At 45.3% G+C, this 25,456-nt stretch overlaps 1 protein-coding gene across 1 annotated transcript in view; it reads left to right on the top strand.

The window, feature by feature from the left end:
* LOC115464354 (alpha-1,3-mannosyl-glycoprotein 2-beta-N-acetylglucosaminyltransferase-like) overlaps nt 1-19,700 on the top strand; it is a 45,302-nt gene extending 25,602 nt beyond the window's left edge. The window contains 4 exon segments of the mRNA XM_030194743.1: nt 18,167-19,069; nt 19,072-19,335; nt 19,338-19,477; nt 19,479-19,700. Of these exon segments, the coding sequence (XP_030050603.1) occupies nt 18,250-19,069; nt 19,072-19,335; nt 19,338-19,477; nt 19,479-19,700 (1,446 nt within the window). The 5' untranslated portion in view covers nt 18,167-18,249.
* The last annotated feature ends 5,756 nt before the right edge of the window (nt 19,701-25,456 follow it).

Genomic DNA, 25,456 nt, shown 5'->3' with positions numbered 1-25,456 from the left:
TGCTGGGCTCGATGGACCCTTGGTCTTTTCCCAGTATGGCATTACTTATGTACTTAGGTCCGTCTGCTCCTGAGGATGCCCCGCCCGCGAGCTTGGGACATTGTCCAGCTGTTGGGATCGATGACGGCCACCTTGGAAGTGGTGCCATGGGTGAGAGTGCACCTGAGACCTCTACAGTATTCTCTACTTCAACGATGGTCTGCAGTATCTCAGGATTATCAGTGCAGACTTTCTTGGCTCCCTGTGGCCCGCCTCAGGATGGAGTGGTGGCTCTCGGACAGCATGTTGCGGTGGGGACGGGGAATGCCGCTGGCGCTCCCCGATTGGTGCCTAGTGGTGACAGATGCCAGCCTGAAGGGCTGGGGCGCACATTGCCAGGGGAAGCATGCCCAGGGTCTGTGGATGCCCGACAAGTCAGAGTGGTCTATCAACCGCCTGGAGTTAAAAGCGGTGTTTCTGGCTCTTCTGGCCTTTCAAGTGACCCTGGAAGGATTGGCTGTCCGAGTGATGTCAGACAACACGACAGCAGTGGCCTACATAAATCGACAAGGTGGCACTCAGTGCAGAGCTCTAGCCGTGCAGGCCGAACAAATTTGCCACTGAGCCGAGCTGCATCTACAGTCCCTGTCAGCAGCTCACATTGCAGGTCAGAGTAATGTGCAAGCTGACTATCTAAGCAGGCATCAGATCGATCCAGCGGAGTGGGAACTAGCAGACGATGTATTCCTGCAGATATGTGCCAAATGGGGCAAGCCAGTGATGGATCTTATGGCGACCAGTTCCAATGCCAAAGTCCCGTGCTTCTTCAGCAGACGGAGGGATCCTCGCTCTGCCGGGTTGGTTGCCTTGGCTCAACCATGGGCTTGCTGTATGTCTTCCCTCCGTGGCCCTTGATAGGGCGAGTGCTCCTGCGGATTCGGCTGCATCCAGGAGAAGTGGTGCTCATCGCCCTGGATTGTCCCAGGAGGCCTTGGTATGCGGACCTCCGACAGATGCTGTTGGAGGTTCCCTTTCCGTTACCTCTGGTTCCGCACCTGTTGTCACAGGGTCCGGTGGCCATGGAGGACGCCTGCCGCTTTGGTGTTATGGCATGGCGATTGAGAGGGCGCAATTGAGAGACAAAGGCTACTCAAGGTAATTTCCACTCTCCTGCAGGCCCGTAAGCGCTCCACTTCCATGGCTTATGCCAGGATTTGGCGCCAGTTTGAAGTCTGATGTTTTTCAAGAGCGCTTTCTCCATTGCGGGCACCTGTCTCGCCGATTCTGGACTTTTTGCAGGATGGTGTACACAAAGGCTTGGCCTATAATTCCCTGCGGGTGCAAGTGGCAGCATTGGCCTCCCTACGTGGCAAGGTTGAAGGCGTGTCCTTAGCTGCTCATCCAGATATGGCACGGTTTCTTAGAGGGGTGCTTCGGCTCCGTCCTCCCGTGCGGGCACCTTGTCCAGCTTGGAACCTGGGGTTAGTATTGAAGGCCCTTCAGGGGGCTCCCTTTGAACCGCTTCGGTGTGCTTCAGAGAAAGATTTGACACTGAAGGCCATCTTTTTAGTGGCCATTGCTTCATCGAGACGAGTGTCAGAGCTCCAGGCGCTGTCCTTTAGAGACCCTTTTCTGCAATTCTCAGAGTCAGGGGTCACGGTTCGGACCGTGCCTTCCTTCATGCTTAAGGTGGTTTCAGCGTTTCACCTAAACCAGCCTGTTTTTCTTCCCTCCTTTGTTGAGGAGGAGTTTCCAGATTCATTTGGGCAGTTGCACCTTTTGGATGTGCGCAGGACTCTGTTGCAGTATCTGCGAATTACAAATTCTTTCAGGACCTCTGATCATCCTTTTGTGCTGTTTGCAGGTCCTCGCAGAGGGTCTTCAGCGTCTAAAGCCACTATTGCTCGTTGGCTCAAAGAAGCTATCTTTTCAGCATATCTGCTGTCTGGCCGGGCTCCGCCTGAAGCCTTTAAGGCACATTCCACAAGGGCGATTTCCTCTTCCTGGGCGGAAACTGGAGCACTATCTCTTCATGAGATTTGCAGTGCTGCAACATGGGCTTCTAAGCTCTCTTTCGCCCGACATTACAGGCTGGATGTGGCTGCCAGGAGGGATGCACGTTTTGGAGCACAGGTGCTAGCGCGTGGTGTGGCTTGTTCCCACCCTATTTAGGGATTGCTTTGTTAATCCCATACGTAATGGCTTCATCTGCTTGATGACAAGGAAGGGAAAATTGGGTTCTTACCATGATAATTTTCTTTCCTTTAGTCATAGCAGATGAAGCCATGAGCCCTCCCTGTATGATTGTCTGTATTGCAGTGATTCTGATTTTAGGTGCTGTTCTTGTTTCCTGAAGTTATATTCCTTCCTTGGGGAGTCGGAAAACAGTCTTCAGGATTCTTGTTACAGTTATAGGAGGATGAGTTCATTCCCTCCAGGAGGATGCAAGTATTCCCTCCGTTTATACAAAGTGGAGGACGAGTTAATTCCCTCCTTTTTTGTGTTCATGCCCTTGTTAAGGGGCCATTGTTCGCTGTGAGGAAAGTTCATGTTATTCCCATTGCGGTTTGCCATACTGCTTTGGAAGCTTCAAATACTGAAGAGGCAGTGGAGCTAGCTGGCCATGAGGCACTGTGAAAAGTTGAGTGCTCTCTATCTCCCCCCTGCTGGTTGATGTACAGAACCCATACGTAATGGCTTCATCTGCTATGACTAAAGGAAAGAAAATTATCATGGTAAGAACCTAATTTTCCCATCTCTTCATTACCTACCACTTAGACTGCTGCACTCAGCTCCTCGTTGCTCTCACTATTGCACTCTGTTCCAAATTCGGCTGCACAATGTCGTCATGACCATTTTGGGCCGGATTCAGAAAATGGCACCCAAATTTAGGCACCAAAAAGATCCACGCTAGCATTTAGCGCCGAGTCCCGTGCCTAACTTTAAGTGTGAGGACTTGCGCTAGCTGAAACGTGCTGTAAATCCTGGTGCGCAAGTTGGACACGCAACCTACGAATTCTGCAACATCAGCTGAATTTTGGGAATTCCCGTGCCCTTCCCATGGCCACACCCCCTTTTGGGCACGTAGTGTTATGGAATAGCACTTAGGAAGATGTTCCCCCAAGTCCAAATTAGTGTCGGTTAACACCAATAATTGATAACAGGTCATTTAATTCATTTGTGCACCAAAATTTGGGCAACCTATATAGAACCCAGGGGTTAGTGCTGCCTGTTAAACTTTTGCTTTGGCTTCCATCCACTTCTGCGTGAAGTTCGGACTTTTTATACTCACAGGGGCCGTTCATTTTGCAGATTTTCATATCCTCTCCCCTCCCTTTCCAGGGTTCATTCAACAGGAAGGAGGTTTTAAATGTGCTCTTTTTCTATGCCTTCCACCTTGCTGCACCAAATGTGCGGTACAGGCTCCCTGCAGAGCTTCATCACACTCCCTCTCTTCCCATACTCAAATACAGTACAGTCTGGAGACTCCAAGTGACCCACCTGTTAAGACGTACTCATTGGTTTTCCCTCCCCCTCTGCCCTATCAGTCAATGGAGTTCAACTCATTTCCCTCTACTATTTGTCTATCGTTCTTTTATTTTACTTTTCCCCATTTTATTGATATTAGATGGCTTGACTGTAAGGCAGGGTAGAAAGCATAAATACAACTTGATTATCCGACATAAACGGAACTGACACGTCGGATAATATGGAAAATGTTGCATAAACCCTTCAAACAATGCAGAAACAAAAGCATAGGGTTTCCAATTTTTTTTTAATTATTCTGAAGCAAAGATTTTTAATAAAAATAAATGATGTCACCAGGGGGTCTGTCGGATATGCTGGATAATTGGATCAGCAAACGTCGGCTAACCAAGACTGTCTAAAAACCCACTCTTTTTAAACCTAAGCAAACTGTCTCTAATTGGGGCTGTCCTAATTTAGTCATACATATGATAAAGCTACTTTTGCTCTCCTGAGCAATTCTTGCTATGTGTATCTGTACAACATGCATGCCTTGCAGCTCTTTATAGTAAAAAAAAAAAAAAAAACCTCATAACACCTGTGCATTCCAGTAATCCTCTTGTAGTAATTGTGCTAATTTAGTTATTTTAAGTAGACAAATGCTGGGTCTCCAAGCCAAAAGCTGAACTGAAGCCGTGCTTGAAGTATTTGTGTGGACTTCTGATGCTAAGGTGGGGGAGGAAAGAAGAGAGTTAATAACCTGCTGTCTCTAGACTGTTTTGATTTTGCCACAGGCCCTGCTGCCTTTCTTTCTCTGTGCCTTTTTTTTTCAGACAGGTCTCCTTTCCGCAGAGACTCTTTCTGTCCCCATCAGACCAGCTATTAGAGGCTGTGCTGGAAGAGGAGCATAAGCTGAGGATCAAGAAAACATCAGTCCTACCCTTAGGCACCCACCTGTATTCCCTTGCCTGTCAAATCTGAGTCAAAGTGCTTTACCAAGGAGCTCAGCGGATTAGGAGAGTGTCAGATTATCTCCCTAGAGTATTTTCTGTCCTGTTTTTATACTAGGCAGGTGTGAGGTAACCTTACCTGATGTCAGATGTGATTGTAAAGTATGTAGGGATGATTTGATCCTGCCCCAGGGAGCTTCCATTCTTACAGTTCAGCATGAGAAGGTTTAAGTTTCTGCTGAAGACCACAGGGAGATTTGGCAGAGGTAGGTAGACAGTTAAGTGTTGGTCACGTATGCACCATGGAGCTGTAGGCCATGCATGGTGGATCCCCTCCAAGCACAGAAGTACATCATGAAGTAGTCTGGAACTGGGCTCAATTCCTCGCAGCTCAGGGACACCTCCTCTTCCCTCCCTTCATTGTATGTGTCCAGTGATTTGGCCTTATAGTTCATCAGCAGTACCTCTTCACATCTCTCTTGTAAATACAGCTGTTCAGAGCTGATGTAGGAGCTTTACCTGAAAATAGTTTTAAAACAGGAAGAAATATTTTTTTCACTCTACAAATAGTTAAGCTCTGGAACGTGTTGCCAGAGAACGTGGTAAAAGCGGTTAGCATATCTGGGTTTAAAAAAAAAAGTTTGGATAAGTTCCTGGAGGAGAAGTCCATAATCTGCTATTGAAATAGATATGGGGAAGCCACGGCTTGCCCTGGGACTAGTAGCATGCAATGTTGTTAGTTTTGGGGATTCTTCCTGGAATCTTGCTACTTGTTGGGATTCTGTCAGGTACTTGTGACCTGGATTGACCACTGTTAGAAACAAGATACTGGGCTAGATGGTCCATTGGTCTGACCCAGGATGGCTGTTCATATGTTCTTAAGATAGATTCTGCCTTGTCTGTCTGTCTTTGATTCTACACCATGGAAATTTGAATTATATGGAATCAAAGTTATACCATTGACTCCAAATAATGGAGTGAAGTGACTTGACGACTTTTCTTTAACCTAGGCAGGCTGTTTGTTTAGTGATCTCTGGATCACTTTATTCGTAGATATAATTGGTTAATTAAATTACTGTTCTTTCTCCCTTCTTCCTGTGGAACCTCTCTTATAATCCATGCTACCATTTCCCTGCAACCCAGAGGTGGCTGCATGCTTGCTTTTAAGCCACCGCATTGAAAAGTGCTTCTGGACCCTGTTGGGAATGAAAGATGCTATGTAAAATCAAGCAATTATTGTCTGTACCTAGCATCTCATTCCAGCCTCTAATGGGGAACCAAGCAGAGGCAGGAGAGATTTCAGCCCTGAGTTTTGCATGTCACCTTGGGATTTCAGCCTCGGTAAGTTGCAAAACTAATGACTTTGACTTTTCCAAATATTAATTACAGCATTGGCCTGCAGGATGAGATTTTATATTCCGTCACTAAGCCGTCAAGTACAGGAGTATGAAGCCATTTCACACACAACCCAGGTATAATTGGATGACGGTAAACATTGCTATTAAGTAAATGGAGCCTGAACTGTCCAGGGTGAGATTACATATTACCTAATACCCCTAATTGGACTTCTTATCACAGGCCTCCCAACCGCAGAAAAAAACAGCCGTGTAGAAACTCTGATTTCGGAGAAAACCACTGCTTCAAAAAACGAGTTTGGGGGCTCTATATAAACAAAATACTTCACAAAAACAACATAGCCATGTTTCAAATTGGATTCAGAAAGCTGGAGAAATAATCAAAAACTAAAATCCAAACAATGCAAGACTCTTCAAACTGTTCCTTGCACATAAGTATTGCCACACTGGGACAGACCAAAGGGCCATCAAGCCATCATCCTGTTTCCAACAGTGGCCAATCACAAATACCTGGCAAGATCCCAAAAAAGTTCAATACATTTTATGCTGCTTATCCCAGAAATAAGCAGTGGATTTTCCCCCAAGTCCATTTTAATAATGGTCTTTGGACTTTTCCTTTAGGAAGCCGTCCTAACCTTTTTTTTAAACCCAGCTAAGCTAACCTCTATCATATCTCCCCTCCAAGCTGAAGAGCCCCAGCCACTTTAGCCTTTCCTCATAGGGAAGTTGTCCCATCCCCTTTATCATTTTCATCGCCCTTCTCTGTACTTTTTCTAATTCCACTATATCTTTTTTGAGATTCAGTGACCAGAATTGAACACAATATTTGAGAACCAAACACTTATCTACACTGTAGCTGTTTGCTTGCAGGATTATTCATTGTCCTTTCTTCTTCAAGCAATCCGATAACCACAGCCACCAGTTCCAACATATATTGTCTCCCTCATTTACATCCTTGATTAAGAGTTTTGCATCTCTAATAACTTTTGCAAGAATGTTTTGCTTCTTGGGTGTTTGTCCTCCTTAATTGACTAAAGTTGCCTCGCCAATTTTCTTAACAGTTTTTAACAAATTGGTTACATTTTTATCTTGATGCTGGAATATTTCCTTTTGGGGGGGGGGGGGGTGATATTATTCTTACCCGAATCCCGAAGAATTTAAAGGCAAGTTTATCTGAGGTGAGCAATTACCGTCCTGTAAAGGTAATGGAGTCATATTTAACTCAGCATGATCTCCTATACCCCACACAATCAGGATTTAGAAAGAATCACAGAATGGAAACTGTAGTTGGTGGTCTTGGTGGCATATGGGAAACAATTATTGTGTAAAAGGCAGTGTGCAATAGAAATACAGTTTGATTTCTCCAGGGTACTTGAACTGGTTGACTTGGATCTGATGATAGGGATTTTCCATCGGGTCAGAATCCATGGTCAGATGCTGAATTGGTTCCAGGGTTTTTTGCTAACTGATTTTATGCAGTTAAGAAAGGCAGAACTTTCTCTGAGAGGTAGAAGGTGGCTCCCCCCTCCCACCTTTACTTTTGGACCTACTTATGCAGACTCTCGGTATAGTGTTAACACATTTTATCTGTGCTGATGACATCACTATCATCTTACCTTTGTTCCTGTCCTGATCAAAAACCTTGAAATACATTCGTGAGTGCATTAGATTAATTGAGAATTGGATTTTGGTTTGTCGCCTTAAAATTAATAAATAGAAAACTAAGTTCCTATGGTTAGGATCTAATAACGACTCAAGGTGTATTCAGGAACTTATTGATGGCAATACCTTTTCATTGGATATATGTTCAAAAATTTTAGGAGTTGAAGTGGATGATTTTATAACTATTCAACATTATGTTCATTTGATAGTAAATCTCTCCATATTTTCAGACAGCATATATATGTTTAATTTTAGCTGAAACGTTTAGGGCTCCTTTTACAAAACAATGCTACTGATTAGCGTGCTTGAGTACAAAGAAGCCCGTGGGAATTGAATGGGCTCTTCGCATTCATCGCACTACTAATCGGTAGCGCCACTTTGTAAAAGAAGCCCATAGTTTTTATTCAATTTCTCCCTTGTCAAGGCTTGACTATTGTAATCTTACTTTGGTTGTTTGTTCTAAGGCCTTGATCAATGGGTTACAAATCGTCCAGAATACAGCAATTAGGCTGATTTTTGGAGTACATAAGTACTGCTTAATTAGAACATAAGAATAGCCATACTGGGTCAGACCAGTGATCCATCTAGCCCAGTATCCTGTTTCTAACAGTGGCCAATCACAAGTACCTGGCAGAAACCCAAATTGTAGCAACATTCCATGTAGAACCCCAAAGAATAGCAAGATCCATTTAGAATCTCAGATAATAGCAACATTCCCTGCTACCAATCCCGGGGCAAGCAGTGGCTTCCCCCCATGTCCATCTCAATAACAGACTATGGATTTTGTTTTCCTCCAGGAACTTGTCCAGACCTTTTTTTAAACCCAGATATGCTAACCGCAGTTTTTGCATCCTCTTGCAAAGAGTTCCAGAGCTTAACTATTGGTTGAGTGAAAAAATATTTTCTCCTATGTGTTTTAAAAGTATTTTTTTTACCATGTAACCTCTTGAGTGTCCACTTTGAAAGTACAAAGACTGAGCTACATTGGTTACCTGTTGAAGTGAAGGTTCCGTTTAAACAGTGTGCTATAGTTTTTAAATTCTTAGCGAGTTCCCTTTTACACGAAGAACTTAATAACAAGCTATAATACTCAAAACCAATTTTTTTACGTTTAAAATCAGTGAAACACCCATCGGTACAATATCGGATGGCAGAAATCCTCAATTACCTTTCCAGTTCAAGGCAGAGTTTATTAAACGAGATCAGACAAATATGTCTGATAATTATAATAAAGATCAATTATTCCCAGGGAAATTACAGCAAAAACAATAAGAAACAATTGCAGTAGTTTGAATCATAATTCAATACACCAGATTTACAAAAAAGGAACTTTTCATATTTTTCCTAAAGCATAAATAATATCTACAAGATCTTAATGGAAGAGATGGTGTAGTCCAGAATAGAAGACTCGGTATAACATAATATATGGGGGATACGATATTTGTTTGCCCTGTGTAGATCTGTGTGGTTTCAAAGCTGAATGCTGTCATGCTTGACAGGACGATGGTCTAGAATGTTGTTGTTGTTGTTGTTGTTGCATGAACAATTTGTCAATTACTGTTGACTTAATAAAGACCTCCTTCAAAAAAAGTTGCCATGCTTGTTCAGACCTAAGGATCATCTAGCCTTATACAGTTGCTAATCCAGATGACCTGGAAACAGGAATAGTGAGTGAGGTGATCAGGTTTGTTGCCACAAAGTCATTCAGAGTTGTTAAATCACAAAAGAATTATGAGAAATTTCAAGAGGATCTTGGGAGACTGGACATATCAATGGCAGATGACATGTATTGTGAACAAGTGCAAAATGATACAGGTGAGGAACAGGAACCCAAACTTATAGCTACATATGATGCAAGGTTCCACATTAGGAGTCGCCGCCCAGGAAAAGGATTGCTGATGATTTGTTGAAATCTGCGGCACGGAAAGCAAGCAATGTTATGAATCATTGTGAAAGGAATGGAGAACAAAGCAGAGAATATTATAATACCGGTGTGACCTCATCTCAAATATTGCGTGCGGTTCTGGCTCCTGCATCTTAAAGATATAGCTGAATTAGAAAAGGTACAGGTTAGGGAGATCAAAACGAAAAAGGGGGTGGAACAGCTCCCCTGTGAGGAAAGACTAACAAGGTTAGGGCTCTTCTGCTTGGAGAAGAGAGAGCTGCTGAGGAGGAGATATGATAAAGGTCTGTTAAATGAGCGGAGTGGAACGGGCTGACATTAATCACTTGTTTACTCTTTCCAGAACTACAAGGACAAGGGGGCATGCAATGAAATTACTTTAGTACATTCTGAACAAATCGGTGAAAACATCTTTTCACTTGCCTCCCCCCCCCAAATTCAATAAATAGCTCTCAAAATTGCCCATACAAATGAATTGAATGATTAATCAATTAGCACCATTGTCTGCTAACAATTATTGATGCTAATTGGCAACAATTTGGAATAATGTGCACACTGGAGTTGCACGGGCGGGTCAGAGTCATTCCTACAATTTAGGCATGAGGATTTATACGTGTTTCAATTGGTGTAAATATTCATGCCCAAAATTGGGTGTGGATCGTGATGCTATATGGTATTCTATAAAAAAAAAACCACCCAACTCGGAGCGCCATTTATAGAATAGCAACCGGCGCTCATTTCTTTTCAGCACCCAAATTTGGGCATCATTTACTGAATTTAGCCCTTGATGTATATTTAAGTTGTGGAATTCCTTGCCAGAGAATATGTTAAAAGCGGTTAGCGTAGTAGGGTTTTTAAAGGGTTTGGACAAGTTCCTGGAAGAAAAGTCCATAAACCTTTATCAAAAGTTGGACTTTTGGAGAAAATCCATTGTTTATTCCAGTGATAAGCAGCATGAAATCTGTTACTCTTTTGGGATCCTGCCAAGTTCTTGTGACCAGGATTGGCCATGGTTGGAAACAGGATACAGGACTCGATGGACCTTTGGTCTATCCCAGTATAGCAATGTTTATGTACTTATGTACATATAGCAGCTGAATATAACTACTATAAGGGTAACTTTGTGTTGCTTCCCTTGTTTCACCCTAACTCAACTACACAGGTAATGATGAAGCAGTTAGATAGGTTTACATCCTGCTGTTACCCATACTGTGGCTGAAAATCTAGAGATAGTGGAGTTATGCATTCACTGGCAGCAGGTAAACATATAACTGTTTGAATGTTGTCCCATATGTACAGTGTCCGGAAAATCAGGTCACCTTACGTTCTTCAAATTTTGACATTCTTCATATTTCACAACACGGTTTCAGACCACTACATAGTAGTGAAACTTTGTTGCTGGAAATGGTAACTGAAATCAGACTGGCTCTTAGTAAGGGAAAGCAAATGGGAATGCTACAGTTTGATATATCAGCTGCCTTTGATGCAGTGAACCATGATCAGCTATTGAGTAGGCTTAGATTGGAGTGAATGGTGGTGTTTTAAAATGGTTTAGTGAGTTTTTACAGAGGAGAATGTACAGTGTAACAAAAGATTCTAAGATATGGCATGCAGATTGCGGAGTCCCTCAAGGTTCACCGTTGTCACTTCCTTGTTCAACATTGATTTAAGTACGATGGGAATAGTGCTGTCCGCCTTGGGGGTATTGGTCTACTCATATGCAGATGATATTTTTTTTCTCTGTGAAGTTCGAGAAAAATGTGAAGATACTATGACTTTCTTGAGGGAGATTTGTCATCAAAACTGATAATTGGCTAATGCTAACTTTCTGAAATTGAGTAGACTGAAGACTAAGGTTGTTTGATTTGGAGATTATGAGAAGCTGACAGCTAAGTGTTTGAAACTGGGTACAAGTGAGAAGCTAATGATTGAGGATCACTCAAAAGTGTTAGTATCATAATTGATTCAGCCTCAACTTTTGAATTACATGTGAAGGCTTTATCTAAAAAATTATTTTTCCGATTTCTGCAGCTGAGAGCAATTCGACCTAAATTACACCCGGATAACTTTAGAACAGTGGCACAGGCGATCCTGAAAACCATACTTAGATTATTTTAACTCACTATTTGGGGGGCTTACGAAAAAATTGTTACAAAAACTTCAATTTCTGCAGAATACAGCAGCAAGATTGATTTACATCCTGGAAAAGTATGAAAGAGCACCCTCACTGTGGAAGGAACTACATTGGCTTCTGATTGAAGTTTAAGCAAACACGTATGATGTACGAAATGCTGTATGGTGCTGGATCTGGTAGACTGATTAATTATTTGGATTTCCCATCATCTTTTTCCTCAGGTAGAATGGAACGCTGTTTGAAATTAAACTATCCATCCTTTAAGGGTGTTCAGAAGATATCCATGCTAGAGCGTTCCTTTTTACATCAGGGAGTTAGGCTTTGGAACTAACTGCCTTTAGAAATTTGGAAAATAACAATTTATTCCTTCAGGAAAGTGTTAAGTCTTTTTGTTCGATGAGAAAGATGTTTTTTAGTTTATTTGATGAGAGAGGTCCATCCTTTTTAGTTTCAATGTATTAGATATGCAACTGTAATTAATGTTTTAGATATGCATTTGATGAGAGAGATGGATATTTTTTTCTTTGAGTTTTAGTTTATTAGATATGCAATTGTAAGTTCTCCCAAAGAAGGACTTATTGTTTGTAATCCACTTAGAGGGGCATTTTTGAAAGGGACGTCCAAGTTTTGATGAGAACGTCCTCGCAAAACGTCCTGATCCAGGGGAGGGGAAACCTGTATTTTCAAAACAAGATGGACGTCCATCTGTCGTTTCGATAGTACGGTCAGGGACATCCAAATCCTGAAATTTGGTCGTCCCTAGACTTGGTTGTTTCTGATTTTCGGCGATAATCAAAACCAAGGAAGTCCATGTCAGAAACAACAAAATGCAAGCCATTTGGTCATGGGAGGAGCCAGCATTTGTAGTGCACTGGTCCCCCTGACATGCCAGGACACCAGCCGTGCACCCTAGGGGGCACTGCAGTAGACTTCATAAATTCATCCCAGGTACATAGCTCCCTTGCCTTGTGTGCTGAGCCCCCAAACCCACTACCCACAACTACACCACTACCATAGCCCTTACAGGTGAAGGAGGACACCTAGATGTGGGTACAGTGAGTTTCTGGTGGGTTTTGGAGGGCTCGCTGTTTCCTCCACAAACGTAACAGGTAGGGAGGGGGATGGGCCTGGGTCCCCTGCCTGAAGTGCACTGCACCCACTAAAACTGCTCCAGGCACCTGCATACTGCTGTGGTGGACCTGAGTATGACATCTGAGGCTGGCAGCCAATATTTGTAAAGATGTTTTTTGAGGTTGGGAGGGGGTTAGTGACCACTGGGGGAGTAAGGGGAAGTCATCACCGATTCTCTCCGGTGGTCATCTGGTCAATTTGGGCACCTTTTTGTGCCTTGGTCGTAAGAAAAACATGACCAGATAAAGTCGTCCAAGTGTTCGTCAGGGACATCCTTGTTTCTTTCTATTATAGGTCGAGGACATCCTAGTGTTAGGCATGCCCAAGTCCCGTCTTCGCTATTCCTCCGATACGCCCCCTTCAACTTTGGCCGTCCCTGCGATGGAAAGCAGTTGAAGACATCCAAAATCGGCTTTCGATTATACCGATTTGGACAACCTTGTGAGGAGGACGCCAATCTTTCGATTTATGTTGAAAGATGGGCGTCCTTCTCTGTCGAAAATGAGCCCAATAGAATCTCTTTTGAACTTAGAGGAATATAAGAATCATATAAATAGCATAGTTTCAGAATACTTTGCGATTGTCTAATGACCTTTGAAAATGCATTAGTCCAACCTCTGTTAGAAAACTTCTTAAACGCTTTGTGCCACATGCCTTATTTTGTCACAAAAATTTAATCACAACTATCTTCTTTGCTAAATGCCATTTTGCAAAAATGGATCTTAATGGTCACTTCCTGAATGGCATCATTTTGAAATCTGGGATCGTCCAGTTTTTACAGCATCTTGCAGTAACAGCTGTCAATAATAGGAATAATCTACTGTAATAAAAGCACCTCCAATGTTGTGAAGCTGACTCCGTGGCTGTGAAGGGTTTGAAGGGTTCATGCTGCCTCCTGTATCCTTCTCCTGTCCTGAAGTTTGCGTGCTTCCTGGTTCGTCACAACCAGCAGTGACCAATCACTGGAAGGGAACGCTGAAGAGTTGCCAGGCAAAGGAACGCAACGTCACACGCATGAGGGTGTCGTCCCTCCCTTCCCCCCTCCATCCCTTCCAGTTCCAGGCCCCCTCCCTCCGAATTTTAAAAGTCATCTTCACTTACCAAATCGGGTTTACGGTGGACGGCAGCAGCGGTAAAAGGCGTGCAGGCTCAGCCCTTCTCTCTCTCTCAGCTCTGGTCCCACCCTTGCGGAAACAGGAAATGAGGGCGGGACCAGACTGAGAGAGAGAGAAGGGCCAAGCCCACACATCTTTTACCGCTGCTGACGGCCGCCGTAACCTCAACTTGGTAAGTGAAGATGACTTCTAAAATTCGGAGGGAGGGGTACTGGAAGGGAGGAAGGGAGGGACGACGATGATCCTGGAACTGGGAGGGAAGGCAGACCCTGAAACTCGGAGGGAGGGAGGGCGGGCAGGGGGAACCCGAAACTCGGAGGGAGGGAGGGTGGGGGGAACCCGAAACTTGGAGGGAGGGAGAAACCTGAAACTCGGTCCCCTGGAACTCGGAGGGAGGGAGGGGACGACCCTGGCACTCAGAGGGAGGGAGGGGATGACCCTGGTGCGCGGAGGGAGGGGGAGGACAACCCTGGAGCTCGGAGGGAGGGAGGGGGGATGACCCTGGAGCTCGGAGGAAGGGAGGGGATGACTCTGGAGCTTGGAGGGAGGGGGTGGACGACGAGGGAGGGAGGGGACGACCCTGGAACTGGGAGGAAGGGGGCCCATGGCGCGCACACTCTCACAGACACACTCGCACCCAGTCTCACTTTCTCTGTCACACACACGCACATCCACTCTCTCTCTCACACAAATCACTCTCACACACACTCTGTCAAACGTACACACTCCGAGGAAAACCTTGCTAGCGCCCGTTTCATTTGTCAGAAACGGGCCTTTTTTGCTAGTTTTTTTAATAATAATACTACATTTGTTTTTGTATTGTGTAGAAAAATGTTGGGGGTCCCATTTTTTCATGACAACATCCTAAGTACATAAGTAATGCCATACTGGGAAAAGACCAAGGGTCCATCGAGCCCAGCATCTTGTCCACGACAGCGGCCAATCCAGGCCAAGGGCACCTGGCAAGCTTCCCAAACGTACAAACATTCTATACATGTTATTCCTGGGACTTTGGATTTTTCCAAGTCCGTTTAGTAGCGGTTTATGGACTTGTCCTTTAGGAAACCGTCCAACCCCTTTTTAAACTCTGTTAAGCTAACCGCCTTCACCACATTTTTCGGCAATGAATTCCAGAGTTTAATTACACGTTGGGTGAAGAAAAATTTTCTCCGATTTGTTTTAAATTTACTACACTGTAGTTTAATCGCATGCCCCCTAGTCCTAGTATTTTTGGAAAGCGTGAACAGACGCTTCACATCCACCTGTTCCACTCCACTCATTATTTTATATACCTTTATCATGTCTCCCCTCAGCCGTGTCTTCTCGAAGCTGAATAGCCCTAGCCTCCTTAGTCTTTCTTCATAGGGAAGTCGTCCCATCCCCGCTATCATTTTAGTCGCCCTTCACTGCACCTTTTCCAATTCTACTATATCTTTCTTGAGATGCGGCGAGCAGAATTGAACACAATACTCAAGGTGCGGTCGCACCATGGAGCGATACAACGGCATTATAACATCCTCACACCTGTTTTCCATACCTTTCCTAATAATACCCAACATTCTATTCGCTTTCCTAGCCGCAGCAGCACACTGAGCAGAAGGTTTCAGTGTGTTATCGACGACGACACCCAGATCCCTTTCTTGGTCCGTAACTCCTAACGTGGAACCTTGCATGACGTAGCTATAATTCGGGTTCTTTTTTCCCACATGCATCACCTTGCACTTGCTCACATTAAACGCCATCTGCCATTTAGCCGCCCAGTCTCCCAGTCTCGTAAGGTCCTCTTGTAATTTTTCACAATCCTGTCGTGAGTTAACGACTTTGAATAACTTTGTGTCATCAGCAAATTTAATTACCTCGCTAGTTACTCCCATCTCTAAATCATTTATAAATATATTAAAAAGCAGCGGTCCTAGCACAGACCCCTGAGGAACCCCACTAACTACCCTTCTCCATTGTGAATACTGCCCATTTAACCCCACTCTCTGTTTCCTATCCTTCAACCAGTTTTTAATCCACAATATTTTCGAAGGAGAAGGGCGGCGATCTTCTGACACAAATCGGGAGATGGCCGGCCTTCTCCTAAGGCCAGCCAACAGTATAATCGAAAGTCGATTTTGGCCGGCTTCAACTGCTTTCCGTCACAGGGCCGGCCAAAGTTCAAGGGGGCGGGACGGGGGCATGGTTAAGAGATGGCCAGCCTCGGCCGATAATGGAAAAAAAGAAGGTTGTCCCTGACGAGCATTTGACCGACTTTACTTGGTCCCTTTTGTTCACGACCAATCCTCAAAGAGGTGCCCGAAGTGACCAGATGACCACCGGAGGGAATCGGGGATGACCTCCCCTTACTCCTCCAGTGGTCACCAACCCCCTCCCACCCCCCAAAAAAAGTAAAAAACATTTTTTGCCAGCCTCTATGCCAGCCTCAAATGTCATACCCAGCTCCGTCACAGCACTATGCAGGTCCCTGGAGCAGTTTTTTAGTGGGTACTGCAGTGCACTTCAGGCAGACGGACTCAGGCCCATCCCCCACCCCCACCTGTTACACTTGTGGTGGTAAATGGGAGCCCCCCAAAACCCCCCCCAAACCCCCTGTCCCCACATCTAGGTGCCCCCCCCCCCCCCCGTTACCCTTTAAGGGCTATGGTAGTGTTGTACAGTTGTGGGTAGTGCGTTTTGGGGGGCTCAGCACACAAGGTAAGGGAGCTGTGCACCTGGGATTAATTTGTGAAGTCCACTGCAATGCCCCCTAGGGTGCCTGGTTGGTGTCCTGGCATGTGAGGAGGACCAGTGCACTACAAATGCTGGCTCTGCCATGATCAAATGGCTTGGATTTGGCCGGGTTTGAGATGGCCGCCATTAGTTTCCATTATCAGCAAAAACCAATGGCAGCCATCTCTAACACTGGCGATCTCTAAGGGCGGCCCAAATGTTGAGATTTGGCCGGCCCCACCATATTATCAAAACGAAAGATGGCCAGCCATCTTGTTTCGATAATACAGTCGGGTACACCGCTTAACGGGGCCATCATTGGAGATGGCCGTCTTATCAATGGGCGGGCCCCGTTTGATTATGCCCCTCCATGTATGTTTAATTTGAAAAATGAGCAGATTGCTGAAACATTCACACAGTGATAGTTTTAAAAGGATTGTTCTTACTAGAGACCTCTACCAGTCACAAAAATCACAAATATTCCACATTCACCCCTGGATTCTATATAGCACGCCTAGAAGTGCGCGCGGTTATGCATGTAAATCTAGGCGTATTCTACAATATGTTTGTAGATTAATTGTTTTAACATGGTTTTAAGCGTTGTTAACAGCTCTTAACAAGCAATAACAAACACTGGCAAAAATTAGAATTTACGCACGTACATTGCTAAGTGTATTCTGTAATGTAATGCCCCTAAATTTTAGTGCATGCAGGCAAAAAGGAGTGTGCTTTAGGGCTTGGAAATTAATGTTTTGTGAGCACTCCAAATCTATGTGCGTTGTTATAAAATATGGGCCAGTGCACGTAAATGTACGCGCAGGGATTTACACCAGCTTTTCATTGGCGTAAATAGACGCACATAGATTTAATTGCATGAACTACGCCTAAGCGTATTCTAAATACTGCGCATAGATTTACATGTGGTATTTAGAATATGCTTAGAGTTTTGCATGACCCTTGTCTGAGGATGGTCATTGCCGTGAATGGACTAAAGTTGGGGAGGGTCAGGAAACAGGATTTAGGATTTAGCTCATGCTTTTTCAGTAGTAGTTCAAGACAAGTTACATTAAACTTCAAATTGGTATTTCTCTGTCCTCAGGGGGCTTATAGTCTGTCTCTTCTTGAGGCAGTGGAGGGTGAGGTGATAGCCCAGTGATGACAAGGAGCCAGAGTGAAATCTGAACCCTTAATTCCCTGGTTCTCAGCCCTCTTACTCTAACCATTAGGCTAGTCTCCACTCCTGAATCCCTGAGTAGCTGTAAATAAAGATTTATGCTGCTGGAACAAAGCCTATGTTTCAGTTGATGTGGTAGCCCAAATGAGCAGGAGGAAACTGGGGTCCATTAAAAAGATGGTCACAGTCTGAGGCCACAGAAATAGACTCAAGTACTTTGAGGACATATTTCTTCATAGAAGGGGTCTATGGTGCATGGAATTATCAAAGGAACTGTTTGGAGAGTGAGGGGTGAATCCTGGTATAGGTGCAAAGGGTTCTTGGTGGTAGGAAAGTTGAGGAAATTTGAGATCTGCAGTAGTGCAACAGAGAACAACATAAGAACTCACATACTGAGTCAGGAAAAAGGTCCATCAAGTCCCACAGTGGCCAATCCAGGTCACAAGTACCTTACAGTATCCCAAAGAGTAGATTCTGAAGTTTATCTGTTGTTATTGTCTGTTTCTGTTGTGGGCATCCTGTCTGTCGAAGAAATCTTGTTCTCTCCTTTGTCTCTATTTTACAACTAATTTATTTTTATCCCTAGGCTGATGGCTATGGAGTGAAGTCGCCTCCCCAACTCCTAGCTGAGGGTGTGCGTGAGAGACAGACGGACAGGCCCCCCAAAGGATGTTGAGGAAGAGCAACGTTGTCCTCTGGGGCGTGGTGCTCTTTGTGGCCTGGAATGCCCTCATCCTCCTCTTCCTCTGGACTCGGCCAACTCCAGACATGACCAGTAACCTAACCTATGAGGTGATGAAGCTGGCTCAGGACGCAGAAGATGAGCTGGAGCACCAGAAGGCACTCCTGCAACAGATCCGGGAGTACAGTGCAGTCTGGAGCCGTCAGCGGAAGAAAACAAGTTACGCTCCCTCCTCCTCCACCTTCCCTCAACCCACCCTCCAGAGAAAGGGGGAGCCCAGCCCAGCAGAGCCACTGATCCCAGTACTGGTGATTGCTTGTGATCGTAGCACAGTGCGTCGCTGCCTGGACAAGCTCATCCAGTACCGGCCCTCCAAGGAGCGCTTCCCAATTGTAGTCAGTCAGGACTGTGGTCACCAGGAAACAGCACAGGTCATTGCCTCCTATGGCAGTGAAGTCGTTCACATCAAGCAGCCCAATCTAAATGAGATCCCTGTGCCCCCTGACCACCGGAAGTTTCAGGGCTACTACAAGATATCCCGGCATTACCATTGGGCACTGGGTCAGGTCTTCCGTGTCCTCAAATACCGGGCAGCCATTGTGGTGGAAGATGACTTGGAAGTGGCGCCGGACTTCTTTGAGTACTTTCAGGCCACATTTCCATTGCTTATGGAGGACAAGACACTGTGGTGTGTATCAGCCTGGAATGACAATGGCAAGGAGCAAATGGTAGACAGCAAACATCCTGAAACCTTGTACCGCACAGACTTCTTCCCAGGACTTGGGTGGTTGCTCTTGGCTGAACTCTGGATGAGTTGGAGCCCAAGTGGCCCAAGGCATTCTGGGATGACTGGATGCGCCATCCGGATCAGCGCAAGGAGCGAGCATGTATCCGTCCAGAGATTTCCCGAACTATGACCTTTGGCCGTAAGGGTGTCAGCCATGGGCAGTTCTTTGACCAGCACCTGAAGTTTATCAAACTCAATGACCGCTTTGTGCCTTTCACTGAGCTGAACCTGACCTACCTCATTAAGGAGAGCTTTGAAAGGACCTTCCTGGAGGAGGTCTATGGTGCTCTGAGTTGCGGGTTGAAGAACTGCAGGGTAACCAACGACGGGCACTGGGGGCTGTCCGAGTGCAGTACTCTACCCGTGAGGCCTTCAAGGCTTTTGCTAAGGCGCTGGGCGCCATGGACGACCTCAAGGCAGGTGTTGCCCCGAGCCGGCTACCGTGGTGTGGTCACTTTCCTCTTCCGCAGCCGCCGTGTATACATAGCACCCCCTCGGAACTGGACAGGGTATGACCCCTCCCTGGAGCTAGTGCCACTTAAGGACGTGATCATTCTCCATTCCAAGTCAAATGTCTCCTACCTCCGAGAGGTGGACTTCTCATTTGTGTATGGCATTCAAGTGCATTCCCTGATAAAGGATGGATGTTAGTGCAGGAAGGGGAGATTTGTAATGTTTCATCCCTCCTTGTGTCTTCATGAATGAATTTGCTGAAAGTTTTAACTTCCACTGTTTTTCATTTTTTATCTTGACTCATCCCTTGTTTTGTGATGGCAGCAGCTTCCCTTTTCACCTTTCCTCTGCTTCTGTCTCTAGGTCAGAGAGATAAGATTGGATGGGCTCAGATGAGGCAGAGCTTGTTTACCTCTAAGGCACTGAGCATTGGAAGACTGAGCAGATGGGTGCAAAAAGACAGTCTAAGACAGTGGTTTTCAACCCAGTTCTCAGGGACCACCTGGCCTGCCGGGGTTTCAGGATATGCGCAATGAATATACATGAGAGAGATTTGCATACCAGGACAGCAGTGCATGCAAATCTCTCTTATGCGTATTCATTGTGCATATCCTGAAAACCCAACTGGCCTTGAGATCCCTGAGGACTGGGTTGAAAACCACTGATCTAGGGTACTGGGGACGGGATTGGAACACAGGATTAGAGTTCCTGTTATCGCTTGGACTAGGGAAACCCAGTGAAACAGAACCTGCCTCCTCTAGGGGACTGGAGGGATTGGGCCAGACACAAGCTTAGAGATCTTGTCACTTTAAGGTGACCATCTTGAATCTCAGTTTAGATATTTAGTTCTCTTTTAGATTTAGATTTCCTGTCACTGTGGCTGAACTGCTATCAGTCTTAGTGGTGAGTTGAGGGCCTGAACACTGGCACCCCCTCCCCCCTTTCTGTATTAAATTTTGCATTTCCCATGCATTATTGGCCAGAATTAACACACAGTAAGTGCATAGCCTCTGTTAAGTGTTGGAGATCTGCTCAGCAATTTTCCCGTACAGCTAATGAGGAGACGTATCACATGTTAACTGAATGCAGTTATTGCCTTTTTCTGAGCTGGTGGTAACCACTCTGTTCTTCTTTAATTAACAGAGCCGCATTCATTAACCGGCATCAGAAAGATCCGCGCTAAACTCATATTCTGTAAAGGGCGCTTTATAGAACCAAGCTTAGCGTCAGTTCCCACACCCAGCTTGGGGTGCGCCGGGGCTTCCGTCTGCAGAAACCTGGTGTAAGTTCAGGCGCACAGCCCCTGTATTCTGTAATACTAAGCCTAAATGTTTTTGGAATGATCCTCGCCCCCCCCCCCCCCCCCCCCCCCCCCCCCCCACCCCCGTGCTCCTCCTTTTGGGTTACGCCCGAGACACTTTGAGCATGTGGCGTTACAGAGTAGCGCATAAGAGATGCACTCGTAAGTCCAAATCTGTGCCTGTTAACGCCAATAATTGATCTTTATTGGCTTTAACTAATTTACGCGCTTATCTGGTCTGCACACCTAAAGTTCGGCAACCTAGAATATGTAGTACTGTACAGGAAGTGTAAGGCCTAGTCCCCGCCCATACCCTGCCCCATTCTACATCAGCTGTTAACAGAGTTAAAGTGCTGTGTTAACTGCTCAATGCACTTGAGTCAGAGGGGCTCTGTATGTATTTTCCTGGACTGCTTTATCTGTCCTGTACACTGCTGCACAATTCTGCTGCTAGCCACTTGACTAACTTTGAACAGTTGTTATAATCACAGAAGTAAAACTGAATGAAACACATGATCCCTTCTTAAATCATCAAGATGTGAACTATCTTCTCTCTGCTTCCACCCCACATTGCAGGGGGGGGGGAGACATTATTCTCACTGTGCAAAGTGGAAGATAGCAGCCATGGCAGGCAGATCTAAGTGAGGCCTGCAATAGAAACATAGGAGGATGCAGTAACTGAACTGTTAATGGAGGAATGAGGGAAAGACGAGTGCAACGTTTCAATTAATCTTCTCCAAGCCAGCCCTGAATATGGAATATGCATGAGATTTTCATGCAGATATATCTTATTTGTATTTGTTGTGAATATTCAGAAAACCAGATTGTTTTTTTTTTTTTGGTTTTTTTTTTTTGGGGGGGGGGGGTTCTTCAGTGCTGACTGGAGAAACACTGGTCTAAATGAGTCTGAAGAAAGTGATGCTTTACTTGAGCCCATCCAGTCCCGTACCTTAAAAATCCCCTGTTCCATTTCCAGTTCCTAACCTGCACTGAATGAGTAATTGAGCCTATGTAGGGAAGGGGGGGGGGAGGTTGCCACTGCCATCACTATTCTGTTGGCCATGGTTTTGAAAGATCCCAAATGGGCCAAGCAGCACCATTTACTAAACTTTTTTTCTCCATAGCCACTGAATGGAAGGGAAGAGTAAATGAGTCCCAGTAACCAACCTTTACAAAGCATCCACAACAAAAGGCGAGACCATCACCAGTCGCAAATATGTGCAGATAAAAAGCAGCAGGGCAGCAGCTTAAAAAAGCTCAAAAGATGCTTTATTCAAATTCTTCAGTATAAAAGGTGGTGCCAGGTGTGAAACATCCAGACCCTGGCGCCTGCATCAGGGGCAAATCATATAATTGTGATTCAGACAATCGATCCACCGTTCAGAGCCCTGTGAAATACTGTAGTGTTACTGGGGAAAAAAAAAAACCTTTTCAGCTCCTGGCAATGTGCGCACAATAAATATATAATTTGCCCCCGATGCAGACGCTAGGGCTAAGTGATATCTTTTTGGAGAAGTCTGGATATTTTTTTCACCTGGAATCACCTTTTATATTGTTGAATTTGAATAAAACATCTTCTGAACCTTTCTAAGCTGCTGCCCTGCTGCTTTTGAACTCACAAAGCATCTCCAGGAAGAGAGACAAGCACGAATGACATCACGTGCGTGAAAGGCATCTTAACACTTGTGACATTACCGTCGCAAACCACCTTTCTGCAGTAACTGGAACATCCTGTATGTGCTGTGGGCCCTAGTAGATGGCCGTCATAACTGGCTTTGAGCAGGCATGAACTAGTATACCTTTCGCAGAGGAGGGCGGCAGGAGAAGCAGCTTATACACCCGTCACTGACACATGGGGCTGAAGTTGAGGCACTAAACTAGTTCTCTAGAAAAGGCCTTTACAGAATGATGTTTTCCCCAGATCTATATAGCGTGACTTAAGTTACACGCGCAATGCAGTTGTATTCTGGATTTGCACTCGCAACTTAGTTAAGCCAATCGGCGCCGATAATTGCCACTTAATCAATTATTGACACTAATTGGCATTAATTAGAGTTTACGTGCAGAACTGTCTAAACGTATTCTCTAACGTGATGTGCATAAATTCTGAGGTGCATAGCTGAAAAGGGGGTGTGGAATGGATGGGTTGCGGGCTTTCTAAAATCTATACGCATTGTTGTAGAATACACCCAATTTGCGCCTAATTTAGGCATCTGCATTTACTTGCATAACTGCCTTTGACTAAATTAGTCGCACGGATGGGCATTCCGTATATTCTATAAACCTTGTGGAAATTTAGGCTTTTTCTAAATTTAGGCATACTTATAGAATATGCCTAGGCGTATTTTGTTTCGGCACTGATTTTTTTTTTTTTAAAGCGTGATCCATAGAATCTAGTCCTTAACACGTATTCCTGTGCCTTAATTTTGGATGCAAGGGCTTAGACCTGCTGAAACCTGGTGCCTAAGTTGGATGCGCAAACCACAAATTCTATTAAACTGCTCCTAAGTTTTGGAACATCTCTGACCCATCCATGCCCCCTCCCATGGCTGCACCCCCTTTTGGGTTACACATTACACATTGAGTGCACAGCGTTTATAGGTGTAGGCAGATGCGCATTTATGCTAAATTAGTGTCACTTTACGCCAGTAATTCATAATGGCTCGTTAACTAATTGACTTCCACGCACATCTTCCCTGCCCACCCGCCTTTATAGAATCCTGGGGATGTCTGGTGCAAAGGCCTGGGGTTTGGGACGCTGCATATCATTAGTGGCTTTTTAATTTTTTTTTGTTTAAGAACACACAATAAAACCTCTGTGGGGTGTTAGTTTGGTTAATATGGATTTGGGAGTTCTGGGGGTGGCAGGGGGGATAGTGAGAAGGGCCTGCGTTTAGCATAGCTTTTCCTCAAGGGCAACCCAAATGCTGGTGAAAAACCAGGACTCTCTCACCCTCCCTCTCTCTCCTCGTGTCTGCTTCCATCCAAAGAAGGGGTAAGAGTCTTTAGAGTTCTCCCGGCTCAAACAAGTTACCTGTCCAGAAATAAATGAAGTATTAATAAATAAAGAGTGTGTGCTGCTATTTCTGTAACGCAAAGGTTTGTAACTTTTTCATTCCACAATCTGGCTGGTGTGTGTGACTAGAATGTGCCTTTCTGAAGACACCCTTCAATCTTACTGAGCCCATCAGCGCAGCTTGCTACTACTACTACTACTACTACTTAACATTTCTAAAGCGCTACTAGGGTTACGCAGCGCTGTACAATTTAACATGGAAGGACAGTCCCTGCTCAAAGAGCTTACAATGTAGGAGACAAGTGTACAGTCAATCTGATAGGTCAGGCAGATTGGGGCGAGTCTATATGTTCAAAGGTTAGGTTCCAAAGCAGCATTGAAGAGGTGAGTTTTAAGCAAGGATTTGAAGATGGATAGGGAGGAGGCTTGGCGTAGGGGTTCAGGAAGATTGTTCCAGGCATAGGGTGAGGCAAGGTAAAATGGGCGGAGCCTGAGTTGGCAGTGGTGGAGAAGGGTACTGAGAGGAGGGATTTGTCATGTGAGCGGAGGTTACGGGCAGGAACGTAGGCGGAGATGAGGGTTAGAGAGGTAATGAGGAGCAGCAGAGTGAGTGCATTTGTAAGTAAGGAGGAGAAGCTTGAATTGTATGCGGTATCTGATCGGAAGCCAGTGGAATGACCTGAGGAGAGGGGTGATATGAGAATAACGGTTTTTGGCGGAATATACGACGTGCGGCAGAGTTCTGAACGGATTGAAGGGGGGATAGATGCTGAGTGGGAGGCCAGTGAGGAGTAGGTTGCAGTAGTCGAGGCGAGAGGTAATGAGGGCATGGATGAGGGTTCGGGTGGTGTGCTCAGTGAGGAAAGGGTGAATTTTGTTGATGTTGAAGAGGAAGAAGTGACAGGTTTTGGCAGTCTGTTGGATATGCGCAGAGAAGGAGAGGGAGGAGTCGAAGATGACTCCGAGGTTGCGGGCAGAAGAGACGGGGAGGATGAGGGTGCCATCAACTGAGAGAGTGGGAGGAAGAGGAGAAGTGGGTTTAGGTGGAAAGACGAGGAGCTCGGTCTTGGGACATGTTCAGCTTCAGGTGGCGGTTGGACATCTAGGCAGCAATGTCGGATAGGCAGGCGATACCTTGCCTGGGTCTCTGCTGTGATGTCTGGTGTGGAGAGATAGAGCTGGGTGTCATCAGCATAAAGATGATACTGGAAACCTTGAGATGAGATTTAGTGAGCCTAGAGAAGAGAAGGGGTCCAAGGACAGATCCCTGGGGAACTCCAACAGATAGCGGGATGGGAGTGGAGGAGGATCCATGAGAGTATACCCTGAAGGTGCGGTGGGAGAGATAGGAGGAGAACCAGGAGAGGACAGAGCCCTGGAACCCAAATGAGGCCAGAGTGGCAAGAAGTAAATCGTGGTGTGACAGTGTCAAAAGCGGCAGAAAGATCGAGGAGGATGAGGATGGAGTAGTGGCCTCTGGATTTGGCCAGGGAGCAGGTCATTGCAGCACTTTGGAAGAGTGCTGTTTCTGTCGAGTGGAGAGGGTGAAAGCGGGTTGGAGTGGATCGAGGATGGCATGAGAGGAGAGAAAATCGAGGCAGCGGCTGTGAAGGCACGCTCAAGTATTTTGGAGAGGAA

The sequence above is a fragment of the Microcaecilia unicolor genome, chromosome 3 (assembly GCF_901765095.1).
Source record: "Microcaecilia unicolor chromosome 3, aMicUni1.1, whole genome shotgun sequence".
Classification (NCBI taxonomy): Eukaryota; Metazoa; Chordata; class Amphibia; order Gymnophiona; family Siphonopidae; genus Microcaecilia; species Microcaecilia unicolor.
This window is presented reverse-complemented; position numbering and strand designations above follow the sequence as displayed.